This window comes from Ranitomeya variabilis, chromosome 4 (genome assembly GCF_051348905.1).
Source record: "Ranitomeya variabilis isolate aRanVar5 chromosome 4, aRanVar5.hap1, whole genome shotgun sequence".
Taxonomy (NCBI): Eukaryota; Metazoa; Chordata; class Amphibia; order Anura; family Dendrobatidae; genus Ranitomeya; species Ranitomeya variabilis.
This window is the reverse complement of record NC_135235.1, coordinates 620,828,340-620,847,517: the sequence shown is the minus strand read 5'-3', so window position 1 is coordinate 620,847,517 and position 19,178 is coordinate 620,828,340. Positions and strand designations below refer to the sequence as shown.

General features: G+C 42.8%; 2 protein-coding genes across 2 annotated transcripts in view; one reads left to right on the top strand and one right to left on the bottom strand.

Annotated features, from left to right (window-relative positions):
• Positions 1–19,178, bottom strand: part of LOC143766085 (coilin-like) — an 833,506-nt gene that overhangs the window by 119,163 nt on the left and 695,165 nt on the right. The gene's annotated exons all lie outside the window — the stretch shown is intronic.
• On the top strand, positions 1,279–12,001 carry LOC143766084 (uncharacterized). Its single transcript, XM_077253470.1, has 15 exons — positions 1,279–1,620; positions 2,384–2,833; positions 3,349–3,553; positions 3,644–3,772; positions 3,877–4,010; positions 4,447–4,680; positions 4,863–5,000; positions 5,110–5,187; positions 5,299–5,404; positions 5,894–5,995; positions 6,302–6,876; positions 8,000–8,099; positions 9,218–9,319; positions 9,615–10,210; positions 10,317–12,001. The coding sequence occupies exons 1-10, from the start codon at positions 1,385–1,387 to the stop codon at positions 5,966–5,968; spliced, it is 1,785 nt and encodes a 594-aa protein (XP_077109585.1). The 5' UTR covers positions 1,279–1,384; the 3' UTR covers positions 5,969–5,995; positions 6,302–6,876; positions 8,000–8,099; positions 9,218–9,319; positions 9,615–10,210; positions 10,317–12,001.

Here is a 19,178-nt window from a genome sequence, read left to right as displayed (position 1 = left end):
AGGCCTGCCGTTCCCCAATACTGCAGTGTACGACAACATATCGGGTGTTGTTGTGTTCGGGAGAGATTGGTGAACAAATAGTGGGGTGCATTTTTTGCTGGTACACCTCTTAAAAATAAAAAAATGAGCCTAAAATGACACCTTCATGTAAAAAATGCACTTTTTCCATTTTCTCAACCAAGTGTTTCCAACTACTGTGAAACACTGGTTGGGTCAAAGTGGTCACTATACCCCCTAAAAGATTCCTTGGGGGTGTAGTTTCCAAAATAGGGTCACTTTTTGGGGTTTCCACTGTGGGTGTACCTCAGGCAGCCTTCAAATGTGACATGGCCCCCTAGATTTCTTCCAGTGAATCCGCCACCCAAAAACCACATAGCGCTCCTTCCGTGTTGAGCTATGCTGTGTGCCCATACTTTAGTTTACGAGTACATGTGGGGTGTTTCTATAAACTGCAGAATTAGGGTAACCAAGTTTGGGTTTGCCGTTAACCCTTGCTAGGTTGCAGGTAAAATTGGATTACAATGTAATATCTGGAAAAAAAATGAAATTTTGAAATTTCGCCTTCATTCTGCTAAAATTCCTGTGGAACACCTAAAGGGTTAACAGTTTTTAAAAATGAGTTTTGAACAGCTTGAGGGGTGTAGTTTGCAAAATGGGGTAATTTATGGGTGGTTTCTGTTATGTAAGCCCCTTAAAGTGACTTCAGAAGTGACTTGGTCCTTTGAAAAGTGGGTTTTGCTGTAAATGTGAAAAATTGCGCATAAAACTATAAGCCCTATTACGTCGTAAAACAATAAGGTTTCATTTTCAAAATGATGCCAATATGAAGTAAACATGTGGGGAGTGTAAATTAATAACTATTATGGGGGGTATCAGTATTTTTGTAAAAAGCAGAGAATTTCAAAGTTAAAAAATTGCCGATTTTTCCAAAATTTCCGAATATTTAGCATTTTTTTATATAGAAAGGTAAAATATATTGACTCCCATTTAGCACTGACGTGAAGTACAATATGTCACGAGAAAACAATCTCAGAATGGCTTGGATAGGTGAAAGCGTTCCAAAGTTATTAGCCCATGAAGTGGCACAGGTCAGATTGGCTTAGGCACTTGGGTACAAATAGGCCTAGGGCTGAAGGGGTTAATAAGCTACGTATATGTAAGGGCTATCATATCAAAAAATAAACTACAGACATGCATCTACCTAAAAATACCAAAGAAAATTAGTCACTCCGGGTGGTACCGATATCTGGCCCGGCTCATGGACTAATCTACCTCTGCACCATTTTCTGCTGGTGCTTCATCAGAGCCAACAACCGCTGCTCAAACTGAGGTACTAAAAGAGAAGGTTGCAGGTGTACTGGCCCCAGAGGAGACAGAAGAAGAAATGGAGGTTACACCTGCACACGAAGAGCATGAAGTTGAAAATGTACCCACCCTATTGGAGCCTGAAAAGCCTACAGAAGACTGGCATATAGAAGAAGAAGAAGAAGAAGAAAGACATGACGAAGGAGAAGACAGCAGAGAAGAAGGTCATAGAGATGTTGAATCTACACGGCCACCTGAGGAAGGTCACAATGAAGAAAATGTGGAGGAAGAGGGTTCTGATCAAACCACACAGAGGTCAGCATGTATAGAGTGCCTATATCCTCTAAGCACTGTTAAAGTCTACTTTTTCTGACATAAGATGTTCACCCTTCTGTATGTCCTTGTATACCCTAGCTTTCCCTACCCCATCCTCCTTCACCCCCTCCCTTTCCCTTCAACTGTTACCTATGAAACCTCTGGAGGTTTGCCATAAGTAGGCCATATGTCTATTATGTTTATCAAGCAAAATCAAAATAGTAGAAAGTCCAACAAGCGTCACATGGAAGGAGGAGAGATATTGGGTTTTTTTTTTCCATCTTTATTGGTGTCCATCATAAAATAATTTGCTTACGTGTTTCAGGTGTAATTCTTTTATAATGGACACCAATAAAGATGAAACATATAAAATATCCATTATATCTCCTTCTTCAATCTGATGATGTGTGGACTTCCTCCTATTTTGATATTGCTTGTTACGCCTGGGTGTCGGCCCAGGATCTCTGCCCATCCACGGCACCTACTCCTTTTGGACCTTATGCACCTTGTCTACTAACTGGTGAGTTGATGTACCCATTTTATTTGACTCTTGTGTTTATACATGAAGCACTATGTAATTAATCGACCGTTGACATCATTTTGCTTATATGATTATATTTTAAGCCTGACTGTGGCTGATGGTCGAACATACAGGTTTGCTAGTCCGTTATATGTTACGTTATGTGACAAAAAGTAGTAACAAGAGAATTGGTTAAAAAATGTCTAATGCCTGAGCTGTCTCTTTATTTCTCCCCAATTACAGAGCCCTGCAGACAAGATGGACAGTGGATACAAGAAAGAAGATGATGGCAGCTGGTTTATACAAACGCCACTCTTTGCAGGACCCACTGCTGGTGGGCTTCTCCAACTATTTACAGCACACCTTGGGGGTGAGATACTTCAGACAGGAAGTTGCGGATGTAGCCAGGTTCCTCTTTTACATGAACCCCAAAGTTGCCAATCTGGACTTTGTAAAAGATGTACAAAGAGTCCACTCCTTCTTTACAAAGCTGCGGCACCTGAATCTGGCAAATCAGACCATATTCAACTACCTAAAACATGTGCGTAGGTTCATGACTTACAATTTGAGAGCCTCCAACCTCTTTGAAAGAAACCGTGCACTGTTTAAGTCATGTGAGTTTTTTCTGACCGTGACCGAGGATATACAAAAGAGGTTGTCAAAGGGAATATCAAGAGAAGTTGTCAGCAAAAGGTGGGTTATGAGCCAATATGTATTTTGAGCTAATATATATATTTAGATTTTATAATATACAGCATTTCATATTTTCTCCTTCATAAAATTTCCCCCAACCCTAAAACATTGCAATATGGAATGCAATATTGACACCATGTATATTATTTCCTCCCATTTTTGGCGATATCTCATTATTCCATATTCACCATGTATGTTTTTGATTTTAATGGTTTGGTTTGTGCATATTTGTAACAAAATACGATCTGATTTCCTATTATTGTGTTGTGTGCACTCCATTATACTATGCAGCATTCTCTCTCCTTTTGTAAGTCACTGTTTGCGTAGTGAGCAGCAACACTTGATTTTGGTTCCCTTCATTACCTTATTACATTTATTTTTGGGGTGCCCATTACACTTTTTTCTTCTTAGAAGATCTCATAACCCTCATACACTTAGTGTTGAAGTAGATATTGTTTATATATTTGTACTGTGTTGCTTGTATATACCATAATATTCCATTACATTATTTTTAGGTACCTGGCACTGACAACATCGCAACATACACCTCAGGAGTGCCGGAAAATCCTGGATGTGGCAAAACAACCATTTTTAAAGTGTGTTCAAGCTATCAAAGATGGATGTGACCTTCAAGGCACCCAGCTGGAGATAATTTACTATCTGCAGGCCCTGCTCCTGCTGAAGCATCTGCAGCGACCGGGGGTCGTACGGAACATGACTGTAAGTCCCTCTCTTCTAGTCTTTTCAGTACTCATACTCATTTTTGGTTTACTTTTCTTCATGGCTAACCTTCAGTCTCTGCATCCTTAGGTGTCCGAGTGGAAGGAGAGGATTAGCCACACATATGATGGGGAAGACCTTGTTGTTATCGGTGTAAAGTTACACAAGACCGCTACACAGCAAGTGGCCACATTTGTCCTATCTAAGGAGGAAGAAATGGTGAGATTTAGTTATGCTCCTTATTAATTTATGATGTAATACATGATGACACATTTCTATTTTACTATATTATTTATTAATATTTGGTTTTGTTTTATTTCTAGTGGTTCAGAGTTTACTTTGAAAGAGTCAGACCGAAGCTTGTGAGGAAGAACTCGCCACAAGAGACATTTTTCCTCTCTACCTCAGGGAAGGAGCTCTTCAATGTCTCAAATGACATTGCACGGTACCATCACAAGTAAGATTTACAAAAATGACCAATTATTCTTGAATAAAAAGCACAGTGCCATGACTTATCATTCTTCAATAGTAAATTTAGTGCTATGTATTTTTTTCAGCATTCCTTTCTAGGTTGGATTGGCAGTGGTAGCAAACTGTTTTGGGGTAATATGATTGATCTATTGTGTGCCAATCACATGTGCAGCATCCAAAATATGCAATGAATGGCACTCTGAAGTAGTGATGGGCGAAACACTGACTGTTCCGGCCTGGGTGGGGGGTTCAGCCAAATGCCGAACATTTTATTAAAAGTTCAAGCTCGGGTCACAGAACAGTACCACAACCCGAACATGGAACCCATTCATGTGAATCAGGGACACTGACACCCCTGTTTTTTTTATCATTCTTCAATAATATAGTGCAATGTATTTTATTTTTTCTGTATTTCTTTCTAGGTACAAACTTCCGGTTATCTCAAGTCAACTTGTGAGGAGGGTATGTGAGACATGGACTCTCCCAAAATATTCTGACTCAGAGAAGTGTCTCTTTGCAAAATATCTTGCGCATACCAATATGACTGCTGAAAGGACATACAGAGAGAAGACCCTGACGGACATATGTCATGCATACAAACTAGTGGCACAGGCAGGGGAAGAAACCAGTGATGAGCCTCAAGCCAGCACTTCAAGGTAATATTTTGTGGGTAGTAAATTCATATAAGCTCTGTAATATCCCATTTTTGAGCTGTGTCCCAGGTATGAAAAGCTATTTTAGCTATAACATTAAACTTTAATTCTTTGAACAATAAACCTCCACCACCATGAAAGACAGTTACAAAAAAGTAAAATAAAGTTTTCTAACTCTTCCTTAGGGATGCCGAAGCCTGCACTGCCCAGGAAGGAGACCGCAGGGAAGAAGACCGAAGACTCCAAGTGGACATGACTGACCAAGAGGAAGACAGTAGCGAAGAAGAACAAATTAGTGAACCGGATGAGATCTGGACTACAAGGTGAATACATCAAAATTATGAACCTGTCTATAGTTAGTTTGTGCATCATCACCTGATTGTATACCAATGGTCATTTTATTCATATACCCATCTAATTATCTTTTTCCAGAGCAAGATCACCCTCTCCTCAGCTCAAGGTAACGAGGTCCAAGAGAAAGAGGATGGGGCAGGACAGGAGCCACACAAGGTAATGAGTGTTCACTGTCTGACATTAGTGATTGGAAAATAAAATACAATAAAACCCTCAAAATCTCATATAAGGTAGTAATTCCAGTCTTAATTTTTTTGTCTTTTAAAGGCATGAAGACCCAACAGACTGTAGAAGGGACACACTACCAAAACGTGTTCCCGTCGTCTACCTACGTCGCCTTGATGAGGACACTGCCCAAACCTGTGCACACTCTGTAATATCACATTTTTATTTTATTTTTTAGCTATGCCCCAGCTATGAAAAGCTATTTTAGCTCTTCATAACTACTTTGATCATTCTAACATTAAACCTGCACCACCATGTTTGTCAGTTACATAAAAATTACACTTTTCACAGCCCTGGTACCTCCATAAATACCTTTATGCCTCTTTATAACATGCTAACTTTTTAATCCAATCATGAACCTAGCCAGACACCTTGGAGTCAACATGACTCAACAATCACCCAGGCAAGTCAGTGACCTCTTAACTTTTTAATCCAATCATGAACCTAGCCAGACACCTTGGAGTCAACATGACTCAACAATCACCCAGGCAAATCAGTGACCACTTGAAAACATTAGCATTTTGGGAACTCACTCATCTAGGAATGTGGACTTGGTATTGCAGTGTATGTTTTAATATATTTACTACTTTGCTTTCTAAATACAGTAAAATATAAGGTTTTATTAACTTCTCCTTAGGGATGCCGAAGCCTGCACTGCCCAAGAGGGAAACCACAGGGAAGAAGACTGAAGACTACAAGCGTACCTGACTGACCAAGAGGATGAGATCTGGACTACAAGGTGAATACATCAAAATTATGAACCAGTCTATAGCTAGTTTGTGCATCATCACCTGATTGTATTCTAATGGTCATTTTATTCATATACCCATCTAATTATCCAAGATCACCCTCTCCCCAGCACAGGATAATGAGGTTCCAGAGATAGAGGATGGGGCAGGAAAGGAGCCTCCTTAAAGGCACTGACAATACTCACTGTTTGACATTAGTTATTGGAAAATAAAATAAAAAAAAAAACAAAACCCTCATGCTGTTTATCCTCATGAGGTTGTAATTTCAATCTTCATTTTTTTTTCTCTTTTCAAAGCATAAAGATCCAACAGAGAGGAGGGCCACTGCCAAAATGTGTTCCCATCATCTCCCTACGTCTCCTACACTCTGCCCAAGCATGTACCAGTCGTCCTACTACGTCACTTGCATGAAAAAGATAAGTTTATATTTTATTTCTCCTTCACCATTATCATCCATTTCTATTCTTACCCATGTATCTTTCTACATTATAAGGAATAACCTACAGCATGCCAAGGTAAAGTTGAATCAACCCCGTGTTTTTTATTCCATCTTAGAACAGAATACATGTTATGACGTTTCAGCACCTCACACATCAATCTCATGCTTGAACATAACAGTGTGAGTTGGTGTGATGTCACAACATGTATCCTTGCATATTAGTACAGTAATAGATATTGTATAGGGATGAATAATAGTTTCCAGGGATCTCACCAGCAAATGCACAATCTATCAAAGAAAGAAAAAAGAAAACCATTTTTTAAGTAAATGCACCCTGCTGCCATCATTTCTAAGTGGAGGAATATGATCAATGATTCTAAATTTCGCATTCTTTTCAGAGTGCCAATTCTCTATAAAAGTGTATTGAGACAGGTAGGAACTTGGCTAAAATAAACAATATATACATACACATACACACACTTGCAAATACTTTATTTACAAAAACACCCTTAATCCTTCTTACTCTTTACCCACTGATGGACTGATAACACCTAATGAAAAGAGGGCGAGGGCAGCCATTCTTTTTCAAAAAGTCCAATCACAAGCCTTAAGGCCCCGTCTCACATAGCGAGATCGCTAGCGAGATCGCTGCTGAGTCACAAGTTTTGTGACGCAACAGCGACCTCAGTAGCGATCTCGCTATGTTTGACACGTACCAGCGATCAGGCCCCTGCTGTGAGATCGCTGGTCGTGTCGGAATGGCCTGGACCTTTTTTTGGTCGTTGAGGTCCCACTGACATCGCTGAATCGGTGTGTGTGACACTGATCCAGCGATGTCTTCACTGGTAACCAGGGTAAACATCGGGTTACTAAGCGCAGGGCCGCGCTTAGTAACCTGATGTTTACCCTGGTTACCAGCGTAAATGTTAAAAAAAAAAAAACACAGTACATACTCACCATCTGATGTCCGTCAGGTCCCTTGCCGTCTGCTTCCTGCTCTGACTGACTGCCGGCCGTACAGTGAGAGCACAGCACAGCAGTGACGTCACCGCTGCGCTCTGCTCTCACTGTACGGCGGCACTCAGTCAGAGCAGGAAGCAGACGGCAAGGGACCTGACGGACACCGAAAGGCGTGTATGTAGTGTTTGTTTTTTTTGGTAACAAGGGTAAACATCGGGTTACTAAGCGCGGCCCTGCGCTTAGTAACCCGATGTTTACCCTGGTTACCCGGGTGCTGCAGGGGGACTTCAGCATCGTTGAAGACAGTTTCAACGATGCCGAAGTCATTCCCCTGATCGTTGGTCGCTGGAGAGAGCTGTCTGTGTGACAGCTCCCCAGCGACCACACAACGACTTACCAACGATCACGGCCAGGTCGTATCGCTGGTCGTGATCGTTGGTAAATCGCTATGTGAGACGGGGCCTTTACTCCGCCTACCTATGAAGCAAATAAAACCTGCTACATTTATACTATTTTGCCAGACTAGCTGAATAGCTTTTGCTTGCTTACCTTAAATGTCACTTGTGCTATTTTCCTAATATTGATTTCTTTTCAGAGATTGATATTGCAATTTTGGACATCGCTTCTAGAAGATATATTTATTTTCTTACACTTTTGGATACCGAACTTCAGTTTCAAGCCCGAAATCGGCTAAAGTAAGTTCAAATATTCATTCTCATGGAGTATGTATGTATATATATATATATATATCCTTTAACTAATGGAATACATATTTCAAATTTTAAATTATTGGTCATAAAATAGCCTTCAACTAAACAAATGATTTTGATAAGTTTACATTAGAGTGTACATAGTAATTTTGATGTAATTCTGTATATCTATATACAAAAGGCTGTTTACAGGGGGTAGGGTCAGTGTATATACAGCTCTGGCAAAAAATAAGAGATCACTGCAAAATTGTCAGTTTCTCTGATTTTCCTCTTTATAGGTATATTTGAGTAAAGTGTACATTGTTATTTTACTCTAAACTACTGACAATATGTCTGCGAAATTCAAAGCTAAACATTTTGTATTTATTTGCAGCAAATAATAAAGCCCCAAAATACAAAAAAACAGGGTAATCTCCAGGCGCTTAGTAACCCGATGTTTACCGTGGTTACCAGCGTAAAAGTAAAAAAAAAAAAAAAAAACAGTACATACTCACATTTCGGTGTCCGTCAGGTCCCTTGCCGTCTGCTTCCCGCTCTGACTGTCTGCCGGCCGGAAAGTAAGAGCAGATCACAGTGGTGACGTCACCACTGTGATCTGCTTTCACTTTACAGCGGCACTCAGTCAGAGCGGGAAGCAGACGGCAAGGGACCTGACGGACACCGGAATGTGAGTATGTACTGTTTTTTTTTTTTTACTTTTACGCTGGCATCCACGGTAAACATCGGGTTACTAAGCGCGGCCCTGCGCTTAGTAACCCGATGTTTACCCTGGTTACCCGGGACCTTGGCATCGTTGGTCGCTGGAGAGCTGTCTGTGTGACAGCTCCCCAGCGACCACACAACGACTTTCCAATGATCACGGCCAGGTCGTATCGCTGGTCGTGATCGTTGGTAAATCGTTATGTGAGACGGTACCCTTACACTTTGGAGTCAACATGACTCAACAATCACCCAGGCAAATCAGTGACCTCTTCAAAACATTAGCATTTTGAGAACTTAAACATCTAGGAATGTGGACTTGTTATTGCATTGTATGTTTTAATATATTTAATACTTTTCTTCTAAATACATTAAAATCTAAGGTTTTTTTAACTTTTCCTTAGGGATGTCGAAGCCTGCACTGCCCAGCAGGGAAACCACAGGGAAGAAGACTGAAGACTACAAGCGGACCTGACTGACCAAGAGGATGAGATCTGGACTACAAGGTGAATACATCAAAATTATGAACCAGTCTATAGCTAGTTTGTGCATCATCACCTGATTGTATAGTAACGGTTATTTTATTCATATACCCATCTAATTATCCAAGATCACCCTCTCCCCAGCACAGGATAATGAGGTTCCAGAGATAGAGGATGGGGCAGGAAATTAGCCCCTCAAGGCACTGATAAAACTTACTGTTAGACATTAGTTATAAAATAAAATAAAAAAACAAAACCCTCAAGCTGTTTGTTCTCATGAGGGTTTAATTCCAATCTTTATTTTTTTTGTCTTTTAAAGGCATGAAGATCTAATAGACAAAAGAAGGGCCACTGCCAAAATGTGTTCCCGTCGTCCTACAACGTCACTTGGATGAAAAAGATACGTTTTTATTTTATTTCTCCTTTTCCATTATCATCTGTTTCTATTCTTACCCATGTATCTTTCTACATTATAAGGAATAACCTACAGCATGCCAAGGTAAAGTTGAATCAACCCCGTGTTTTTTATTCCATCTTAGGAGAGAATACATGTTATGACGTTTCAGCACCTCACACATCAATCTCATGCTTGAACATAATGGAGTGAGTTGGCGTGATGTCACAACATTTTTCCTCTTGTATGATGGAATAAAAATACATTGATTTTACTTTACCATGGAGTACTAAAGCTTATCCCTTATGTCCTCTATTATGATTCTGAATTTAACACCTGCCTGTTGCCAACATTTCTCAGTTTAATGGTTGTGCTGCTCTTTTACTGTGACTATTATCCATCATAATTTTGTTTTCTTTAATTTTAGCATATTTAATATTATTGATGGAAAATATGGTGAAGGCATCCATGATGACAACACAGATTCTCGACAGACTGCAAGAGAAGCCATCCACCTCACTGTAAGTACTTGAAAAGTAGAATATTTTTGCTTGATCAATCTTTCACAAATATTGCATTCTTCTGTTTTGTTTTTTTTTAAATAAAATATATATGTGTCTTTTACAGAGCTGCAATTGAAAAAGAGAAACGTTTAATCAAGAAAAAGAAACGAAGCCTGGACCTCCCACCATGGAGACCAAAGAAGAGGATGTTCAAAGATTTTCAAAGATTTATTTCCCTATATCCCCTAACTGTTGTGACAGAACCACTGATGTTAAAACAATGCCAGGACAAGTTCCCACTGAATGGACAACATCTGTATGATAGGTGGAGGAGGAGACAGAACAGAATGCGAGTGGACTATATATTTGGACTTCCTAAGGATGATCATCCAGATGACGAGGAGGTGAAGAGGTGTATTGCACAGAGACTTTGGAAATGTAACTTGCCGAGGGTGAAGGATATTTTGGAAAAATGGAAAAAGTGTTAGACTTAGACCAGGACAATAGACAGTACACTCTTACAAGGACACTTATTCTGTTGAATGGACATTTCTATGGATTTTGTTGGATATGTCAAAAGCTTTTGATCATATTGGGTCTGACTTGTGAGACCTTCTGTGATCAGAAAATTTGAAATACCTTATGACCTGCCATAAGTGTTTAATAATGACAGTATGTTTTATTTCTTGACAAATGTATGTTTGAATGCAAATACACACATTTATTAGTGGGGGTTTGTTGGGATGGGGGCTGTTTACTAAAGTAGATATTTTAACTTAAAGTAGAAGAGCAGGACTGGGGCAAGTTCCCAGTGTTACATGTACCCTATTAAATAGAGCAATTTTCTCAATACATTCACATTGCGGGACTGCCTCATTCCCCCTTTCTCTGCCTCCGTGCAGAGAGTGGAGTTAGTCGTGGCCACGATGTGAGTGCAACATCAGGGCATGTGTTTATCAGACTCCTAGGAGCAGCTTGAGAATCAGATGCCATGATGCAGCATTCACATCGAGGCTGTGGCTGCCCCAACTCTGCATGGAGACAGAAAAGGGGAATTGTGACGCCCCACAATGTGAGCATACATAGAAACATTATTTATTTAACACCAGGAAGATGTCTCAGCACTGCACTTCTTCTTTAAGGAGCGTAAATTCAAATTTGCTGAATGAACATTTGAATACCTATTTTTTGTTACACTGTATTAAAACATGTTCATAAACAGGAAAGGGTTCTTTACAGTCAGAGCAGTCAGGTTGTGGAATGGCGATCACAAGAGGTAGTTATGGCCGACACTATAACAGCTTTCAAAAAAGGGCTGGATGATTTCCTTGATGCCCATAACATTGTGGGTTATAGGTAAATTAGACAACATGTTACACCTATAGTAGTACTTTTGATCCAGGGTACTTGTACCGATCGCCTTTCTAGGGGTCGAGAAGGAATTTTTCCCCGTGGTGCAAATTGGCTGAATGTATCCTGGGGTTTTTGCCTTCTTCTGGATCAACAGATTTAGGTACATGGATTATAGCAATACCATAACAGTAATACAAAAATACAACTAATTAAAAAATTATAAACTGGTTTATATGTAATTGTAATAGTGCAGTAATAATAAAAATGGTAATTCATGTGTGAGGCCGAGTCCCAGCAAGTTAGTGTAGTGTTGGTATGGGGAGTACAATTGGGGGAGAAAGGTTGAACTTGATGGACCTAGGTCTTTATTCAACCTACATTACTATGTTACTATGTTTGCACTGATTTGATGTGATGGGGTTTGTTCAATAAATTTTGTTTTTCTTTTTAACTAAACATATGTTTGTCTTGAATTTCATTGTTTAAAAGAACTGGGAGCCCATAGGTGAATGGTGGGTGTCTTATTGTTAAGGGAGGGATTCTAGTGGTGTAAGGGACTTCAGATTGCTGTGGTAGAGCCATAAAATCTTTAGTCTCTAAGGATTATGGGAAGATTCATAATGATGAAGGGGAGAAAAAGGGCTTTGAGTGGCAGACAGCCTGTTTAATAAGAAATTAAAATGGTGGGAGCCCTGAAGGATGATGGGGCCATATATAAGAGGAGGATGATGGGACCATATATACTAGGAGGATGATGGGACCATATATAATAGGAAGAGGATGATGGGGCAATATATAAGAGGAGGATGATGGGACCATATACATACGAGGAGGATGGGGCCATATATACTAGGAAGAGGATGATGGGGCCATATATACTGGGAAGAGGATGATGGGGCAATATATATAAACTAGGAAGAGGATGATGGGGCCATATATATACACATAGGAGAATGATGGGGCCATATATACTAAAAGGATGTTGGAGTCATATATACTAAGAAGAGGATGATGGGGCCACATATACTGGGAAGAGGATGATGGGGCATATATATACACAAGAAGGAGGATGACGGTTGCTATATATAAATGCCCCATCATCCTCTTCCTAGTATATATGGCCCCATCCTCCTCCTCCTTATATATATATATATATATATATATATATATATATATATATATATATGGCCCCATCATCCTCCTCCTATATGTACCCCATCATCCTATTCCTAGTATATATATATATGTACCCCATCATCCTATTCCTAGTATACCCCATCATCCTATTCCTAGTATATATATATATATATATATATATATATATATATATATATATTCATTGAACCTTCTTGCGGTTTCTGGGGGATCGGGGAAGATGGCACCCCCAACACCATGTTAAGTCTAAGGGAGGAATGAATGGCATTTCCCTCTCTCTCTTTAACTTGGATTTCTTCAACAATCCAAGATATAGGTTCTGTAGATTGGACCATGTTCTTTGCAGGGACCCATATTTTGAATGCGAGGCACCTTGTACCGAGGAGCAGTGCGCCGAGGGTAACCTCTAAATGAGGGTAACCTCATTTAGAAGACATGGGCAGCCTGATCAGAGGTTTGTCACGTCTCTTGGGGCACTGGTCCTTGGTACCAGGTGCCTCGCATTCAGGATATGGGTTCCAGCAAAGAACACGGTCCAATCTACCGCACGTATGTCTCGGATTGTTTATCGGACACGCGGTTGCGGAGAAATCCAAGTTAAAGGGAGATAGGGAAATGCCATTCATTCCTCCAATAGGCTTAACATGGCTCTGGGGGCGCCCTGTTCCTCGAGCCCCCAGAGACCGCAGGAGGGTTCAATGAAAAAACTGCATAGTGCGTAATGAAGCCAAGAGGATTATTAAAAAATATCTCTTCCCGTTTGCAGCCTGCTCCCCCAGAGGCTGAGATCTGAGCCCGCAAATTCAGAGGAGCATTTTCAGATGCAGATCTTTAGTGTGAGAATGGGATAGTGTGCACCGTATTATGGCATTCACTATCCCAGTCTCACACTTAGCATTGGCCGGGAAGGATTGCCTCACTTCTTGGGGCGCTGCTCCTCAGGGAAATGGAATACATACACATGTGTGGGGTCCCTGGAAAGGGGAGAACGAATGCTACAATGTGTATATCACCAATTTTTGATTGGACTGTCAGAACTGGAGCAAATGGTACTGGAATTTTGAAATTTCTGATACTAAAGCCGCTTTTTAATATTAACAAACGCCATCTCTCATTGTGTAGGTCTACCTGAGCTCTGTACACACTGCAATATTGGGCTATCTGGGATCTTCACAAGCCGAGATACCAGCACCGGAAAGTGGGTAACCTCATTTAGTAGACATGAGCAGCCTGATCAGAGGTTTGTCACGGTTCTTGGGGCACTGGTCCTCGATACCAGGTGCCTCGCATTCAGGATATGGGTTCTGGCAAAGAACACGGTCCAATCTACAGCAAGTATGTCTCGGATTGTTTATCGGACACGCGGTTGCGGAGAAATCAAAGTTAAAGGGAGATAGGTAAATGCCATTCATTCCTCCAATAGACTTAACATGGCTCTGGGGGCGCCCTGTTCCTCGAGCCCCCAGAGACCGCAGGAGGGTTCAATGAAAAAACTGCATAGTGCGTAATGAAGCCAAGAGGATTATTAAAAAATATCTCTGCCCGTTTGCAGCCTGCTCCCCCAGAGGCTGAGATCTGAGCCCGCAAAGTCAGAGGAGCATTTTCGGATGCAGATCTTTAGTGTGAGAATGGGATAGTGTGCACCGTATTATGGCATTCACTATCCCAGTCTCACACTTAGCATTGGCAGGGTAGGACTGCCTCGCTTCTTGGGGCGCTGCTCCTCAGGGAAATGGCATACATACACATGTGAGGAGTCCCTTGAAAAAGGAGAACGAGTGCTACAAAGTGTATATCTCCTTTTTTCAATTGGACCATCAGAATCAAAGCAAATGGTACCGATTTTAGACATTTGTGGTGCTGGAACCACTGAATGTTAACAAGTGCCACCCACCCTTTGGTTGGTCTCCTTGAGCTGTGTACACACTGCAATATTGGGCTATCTGGGATCTTCACAAGCCGAGATACCAGCACCGGAAAGTGGGTAACCTCATTTAGTAGACATGGGCAGCCCGATCAGAGGTTTGTCACGGTTCTTGGGGCACTGGTCCTCGATACCAGGTGCCTCGCATTCAGGATATGGGTTCTGGCAAAGAACACGGTCCAATCTACAGCACGTATGTCTCGGATTGTTTATCGGGCACGCGGTTGCGGAGAAATCCAAGTTAAAGGGAGATAGGGAAATGCCATTCATTCCTCCAATAGACTTAACATGGCTCTGGGGGCGCCCTGTTCCTCGAGCCCCCAGAGACCGCAGGAGGGTTCAATGAAAAAACTGCATAGTGCGTAATGAAGCCAAGAGGATTATTAAAAAATATCTCTTCCCGTTTGCAGCCTGCTCCCCCAGAGGCTGAGATCTGAGCCCGCAAATTCAGAGGAGCATTTTCAGATGCAGATCTTTAGTGTGAGAATGGGATAGTGTGCACCGTATTATGGCATTCACTATCCCAGTCTCACACTTAGCATTGGCAGGGTAGGACTGCCTCGCTTCTTGGGGCACTGCTCCTCAGGGAAATGGCATACATACACATGTGAGGAGTCCCTTGAAAAAGGAGAACGAGTGCTACAAAGTGTATATCTCCTTTTTTCAATTGGACCATCAGAATCAAAGCAAATGGTACCGATTTTAGACATTTGTGGTGCTGGAACCACTGAATGTTAACAAGTGCCACCCACCCTTTGGTTGGTCTCCTTGAGCTGTGTACACACTGCAATATTGGGCTATCTGGGATCTTCACAAGCCGAGATACCAGCACCGGAAAGTGGGTAACCTCATTTAGTAGACATGGGCAGCCCGATCAGAGGTTTGTCACGGTTCTTGGGGCACTGGTCCTCGATACCAGGTGCCTCGCATTCAGGATATGGGTTCTGGCAAAGAACACGGTCCAATCTACAGCACGTATGTCTCGGATTGTTTATCGGGCACGCGGTTGCGGAGAAATCCAAGTTAAAGGGAGATAGGGAAATGCCATTCATTCCTCCAATAGACTTAACATGGCTCTGGGGGCGCCCTGTTCCTCGAGCCCCCAGAGACCGCAGGAGGGTTCAATGAAAAAACTGCATAGTGCGTAATGAAGCCAAGAGGATTATTAAAAAATATCTCTTCCCGTTTGCAGCCTGCTCCCCCAGAGGCTGAGATCTGAGCCCGCAAATTCAGAGGAGCATTTTCAGATGCAGATCTTTAGTGTGAGAATGGGATAGTGTGCACCGTATTATGGCATTCACTATCCCAGTCTCACACTTAGCATTGGCCGGGAAGGATTGCCTCACTTCTTGGGGCGCTGCTCCTCAGGGAAATGGAATACATACACATGTGCGGTGTCCCTGGAAAGGGGAGAACGAATGCTACAATGTGTATATCACCAATTTTTTATTGGACTGTCAGAACTGGAGCAAATGGTACTGGAATTTTGAAATTTCTGATACTAAAGCCGCTTTTTAATATTAACAAACGCCATCTCTCATTGTGTAGGTCTACCTGAGCTCTGTACACACTGCAATATTGGGCTATCTGGGATCTTCACAAGCCGAGATACCAGCACCGGAAAGTGGGTAACCTCATTTAGTAGACATGAGCAGCCTGATCAGAGGTTTGTCACGGTTCTTGGGGCACTGGTCCTCGATACCAGGTGCCTCGCATTCAGGATATGGGTTCTGGCAAAGAACACGGTCCAATCTACAGCACGTATGTCTCGGATTGTTTATCGGACATGCGGTTGCGGAGAAATCAAAGTTAAAGGGAGATAGGTAAATGCCATTCATTCCTCCAATAGACTTAACATGGCTCTGGGGGCGCCCTGTTCCTCGAGCCCCCAGAGACCGCAGGAGGGTTCAATGAAAAAACTGCATAGTGCGTAATAAAGCCAAGAGGATTATCTAAAAACATCTCTGCCCGTTTGCAGCCTGCTCCCCCAGAGGCTGAGATCTGAGCCCGCAAAGTCAGAGGAGCATTTTCGGATGCAGATCTTTAGTGTGAGAATGGGATAGTGTGCACCGTATTATGGCATTCACTATCCCAGTCTCGCACTTAGCATTGGCCGGGAAGGATTGCCTCACTTCTTGGGGCGCTGCTCCTCAGGGAAATGGAATACATACACATGTGAGGAGTCCCTTGAAAGAGGAGAACGAGTGCTACAAAGTGTATATCTCCTTTTTTCAATTGGACCTTCAGAATCAAAGCAAATGGTACCGATTTTAGACATTTGTGGTGCTGGAACCACTTTGAATGTTCACAAGTGCCACTCACCCTTTGGTAGGTCTTCTTGAGCTCTGTACACACTGCAATATTGGGCTATCTGGGATCTTCACAAGCCGAGATACCAGCACCGGAAAGTGGGTAACCTCATTTAGTAGACGTGAGCAGCCTGATCAGAGGTTTGTCACGGTTCTTGGGGCACTGGTCCTCGGTACCAGGTGCCTCGCATTCAGGATATGGGTTCTGGCAAAGAACACGGTCCAATCTACAGCACGTATGTCTCGGATTGTTTATCGGACACGCGGTTGCGGAGAAATCCAAGTTAAAGGGAGATAGGGAAATGCCATTCATTCCTCCAATAGACTTAACATGGCTCTATATAATTTATCACTAACATGAAGCCCACTATGTCACGAAAAAACACTCAGAATCGCTAGGATCCGTTGAAGCGTTCCTGAGTTATTACCTCATAAAGGGACACTGGTCAGAATTGCAAAAAATGGCCAGGTCATTAAGGTCAAAATAGGCTGGGTCATGAAGGGGTTAACATTGGGTACGCAGGCATGCATCGTTTTGACGATGCGCTGAACTGCGTCGAACGCAACATGCTGCATTTAGTTGCGGTTAGCGCAGCGTCAAAACAACGCAAGCGGAGGCATCCGCATAGACTGTGCACCCAATGTTAAAGATAGGGTATGCAGGATGCATGCAGACGTAGGTGGAGCTGAAGGAAGAGGTGTATCAGTGGGCAGGGCTTAACGGAGGAAGAAGGCTGCCATCCGCAGCCCTGCCAAACGCTGGTGAAACCAGCCTAAGGCTGTTATTATAGCACCTTACATGTGTTAGGCCGGCGTCACACTCAGCGTATGTAAATACGGTCCGTTTATTATGGCCGTAATACGCAGAAATGTTCCCAAAATAGTGATCCTTATGTCATCCGTAGGCAGGGTGTGTCAGTTTATTTTGTGCATGGCATCCTCTGTATGTAATCCGTATGGCATCCGTACTGCGATATTTTATCGCAGGCTTGCAAAACCGACATCTTATGGATTTGTACTCAAATGTTCGTTAAAACATATATATATATACAGTGTATATATATATATATATATATATATATCTATCTATCTATAATATAATGCTGGTAGCGTCACTCTGTCCGAAGCCTTTATAGACTGCGCAGGCGCGACGCTCCTAGCGTTATATTATAGCCAGTGCCAGAAAAAAAAAATATGGCGCCGGAAAGCGCGGACTGCGCAGGCGCCGATTCCGGCAGCAGGAGGACCAAGAAAATGGCGGCGGAAAGGAATCGGGTAGCGTGTGCACAGGATCCTGCCCTCATTATGCTGTGGCACTTCATGCCACAGCGATTTCTTATTTAGGCCCCCTGACTCCGGGCCATGAATGTCTCCTTTCTCCCGGAATCGGCGCATGCGCAGTGCGCGCTTTCCGGCGCCATTTTATTGGATACCTCAGTGTGTCTTCAAGAAAATGGCGCCGGAAAGCGCAGACTGCGCAGGCGCCGATTCCTAGAGCAGCAGTCCGCACTTTTCGCCGCATACAGGGCATATAATCCTATGGAGCATCTTATGGGGGCCATCAACCATAATGGAGCAGCATACAGGGCATATAATCCTATGGAGCATCTTATGGGGGGCAACAAGAGCAGCAAATTACAGAACGATGGCGCAGGATGGGAGCAGCACATTACAGAACTGTGGCGCAGGATGGGAGCAGCACATGACAGAATAGAGCAGCACATGACAGAATAGGGCAGCACATGACAGAACGGGGGTGTAGGATGGCAGCAGCACATGACAGAACAGGGGTGCAGGATGGAAGCAGCACATGACAGAATGGGGGCGCGGGATGGGAACAGCACATGACCGGATGGGGTGCAGGATGGGAGCAGCAAATGACAGAATGGGGGCGCAGGATGGGTGCAGCACATGTCAGAATGGGCACAGGATGGGAGCAGCACATGACAGAATGGGGCCGCAGGATGGTAGCAGCACATGACAGAACTGGGGCGTAGGATGGGAGCCGTACATGACAGAACGGGGGGTAGGATGGGAGCAGCACATGACAGAATGTGGGCGCAGGATGGCAGCAGCACATGACAGAACGGGGGCGCGGGATGGGAGCAGCACATGACAGAATGGGGGAGCAGGATGGCAGCAGCACACGACAGGATGGGGGCACAAGATAGGAGCAGCACATGGCAGGATAAGGGCGCAGGATGGGAGCAGCACGTGACAGGACGGGGGAGCAGGATGAGAGCAG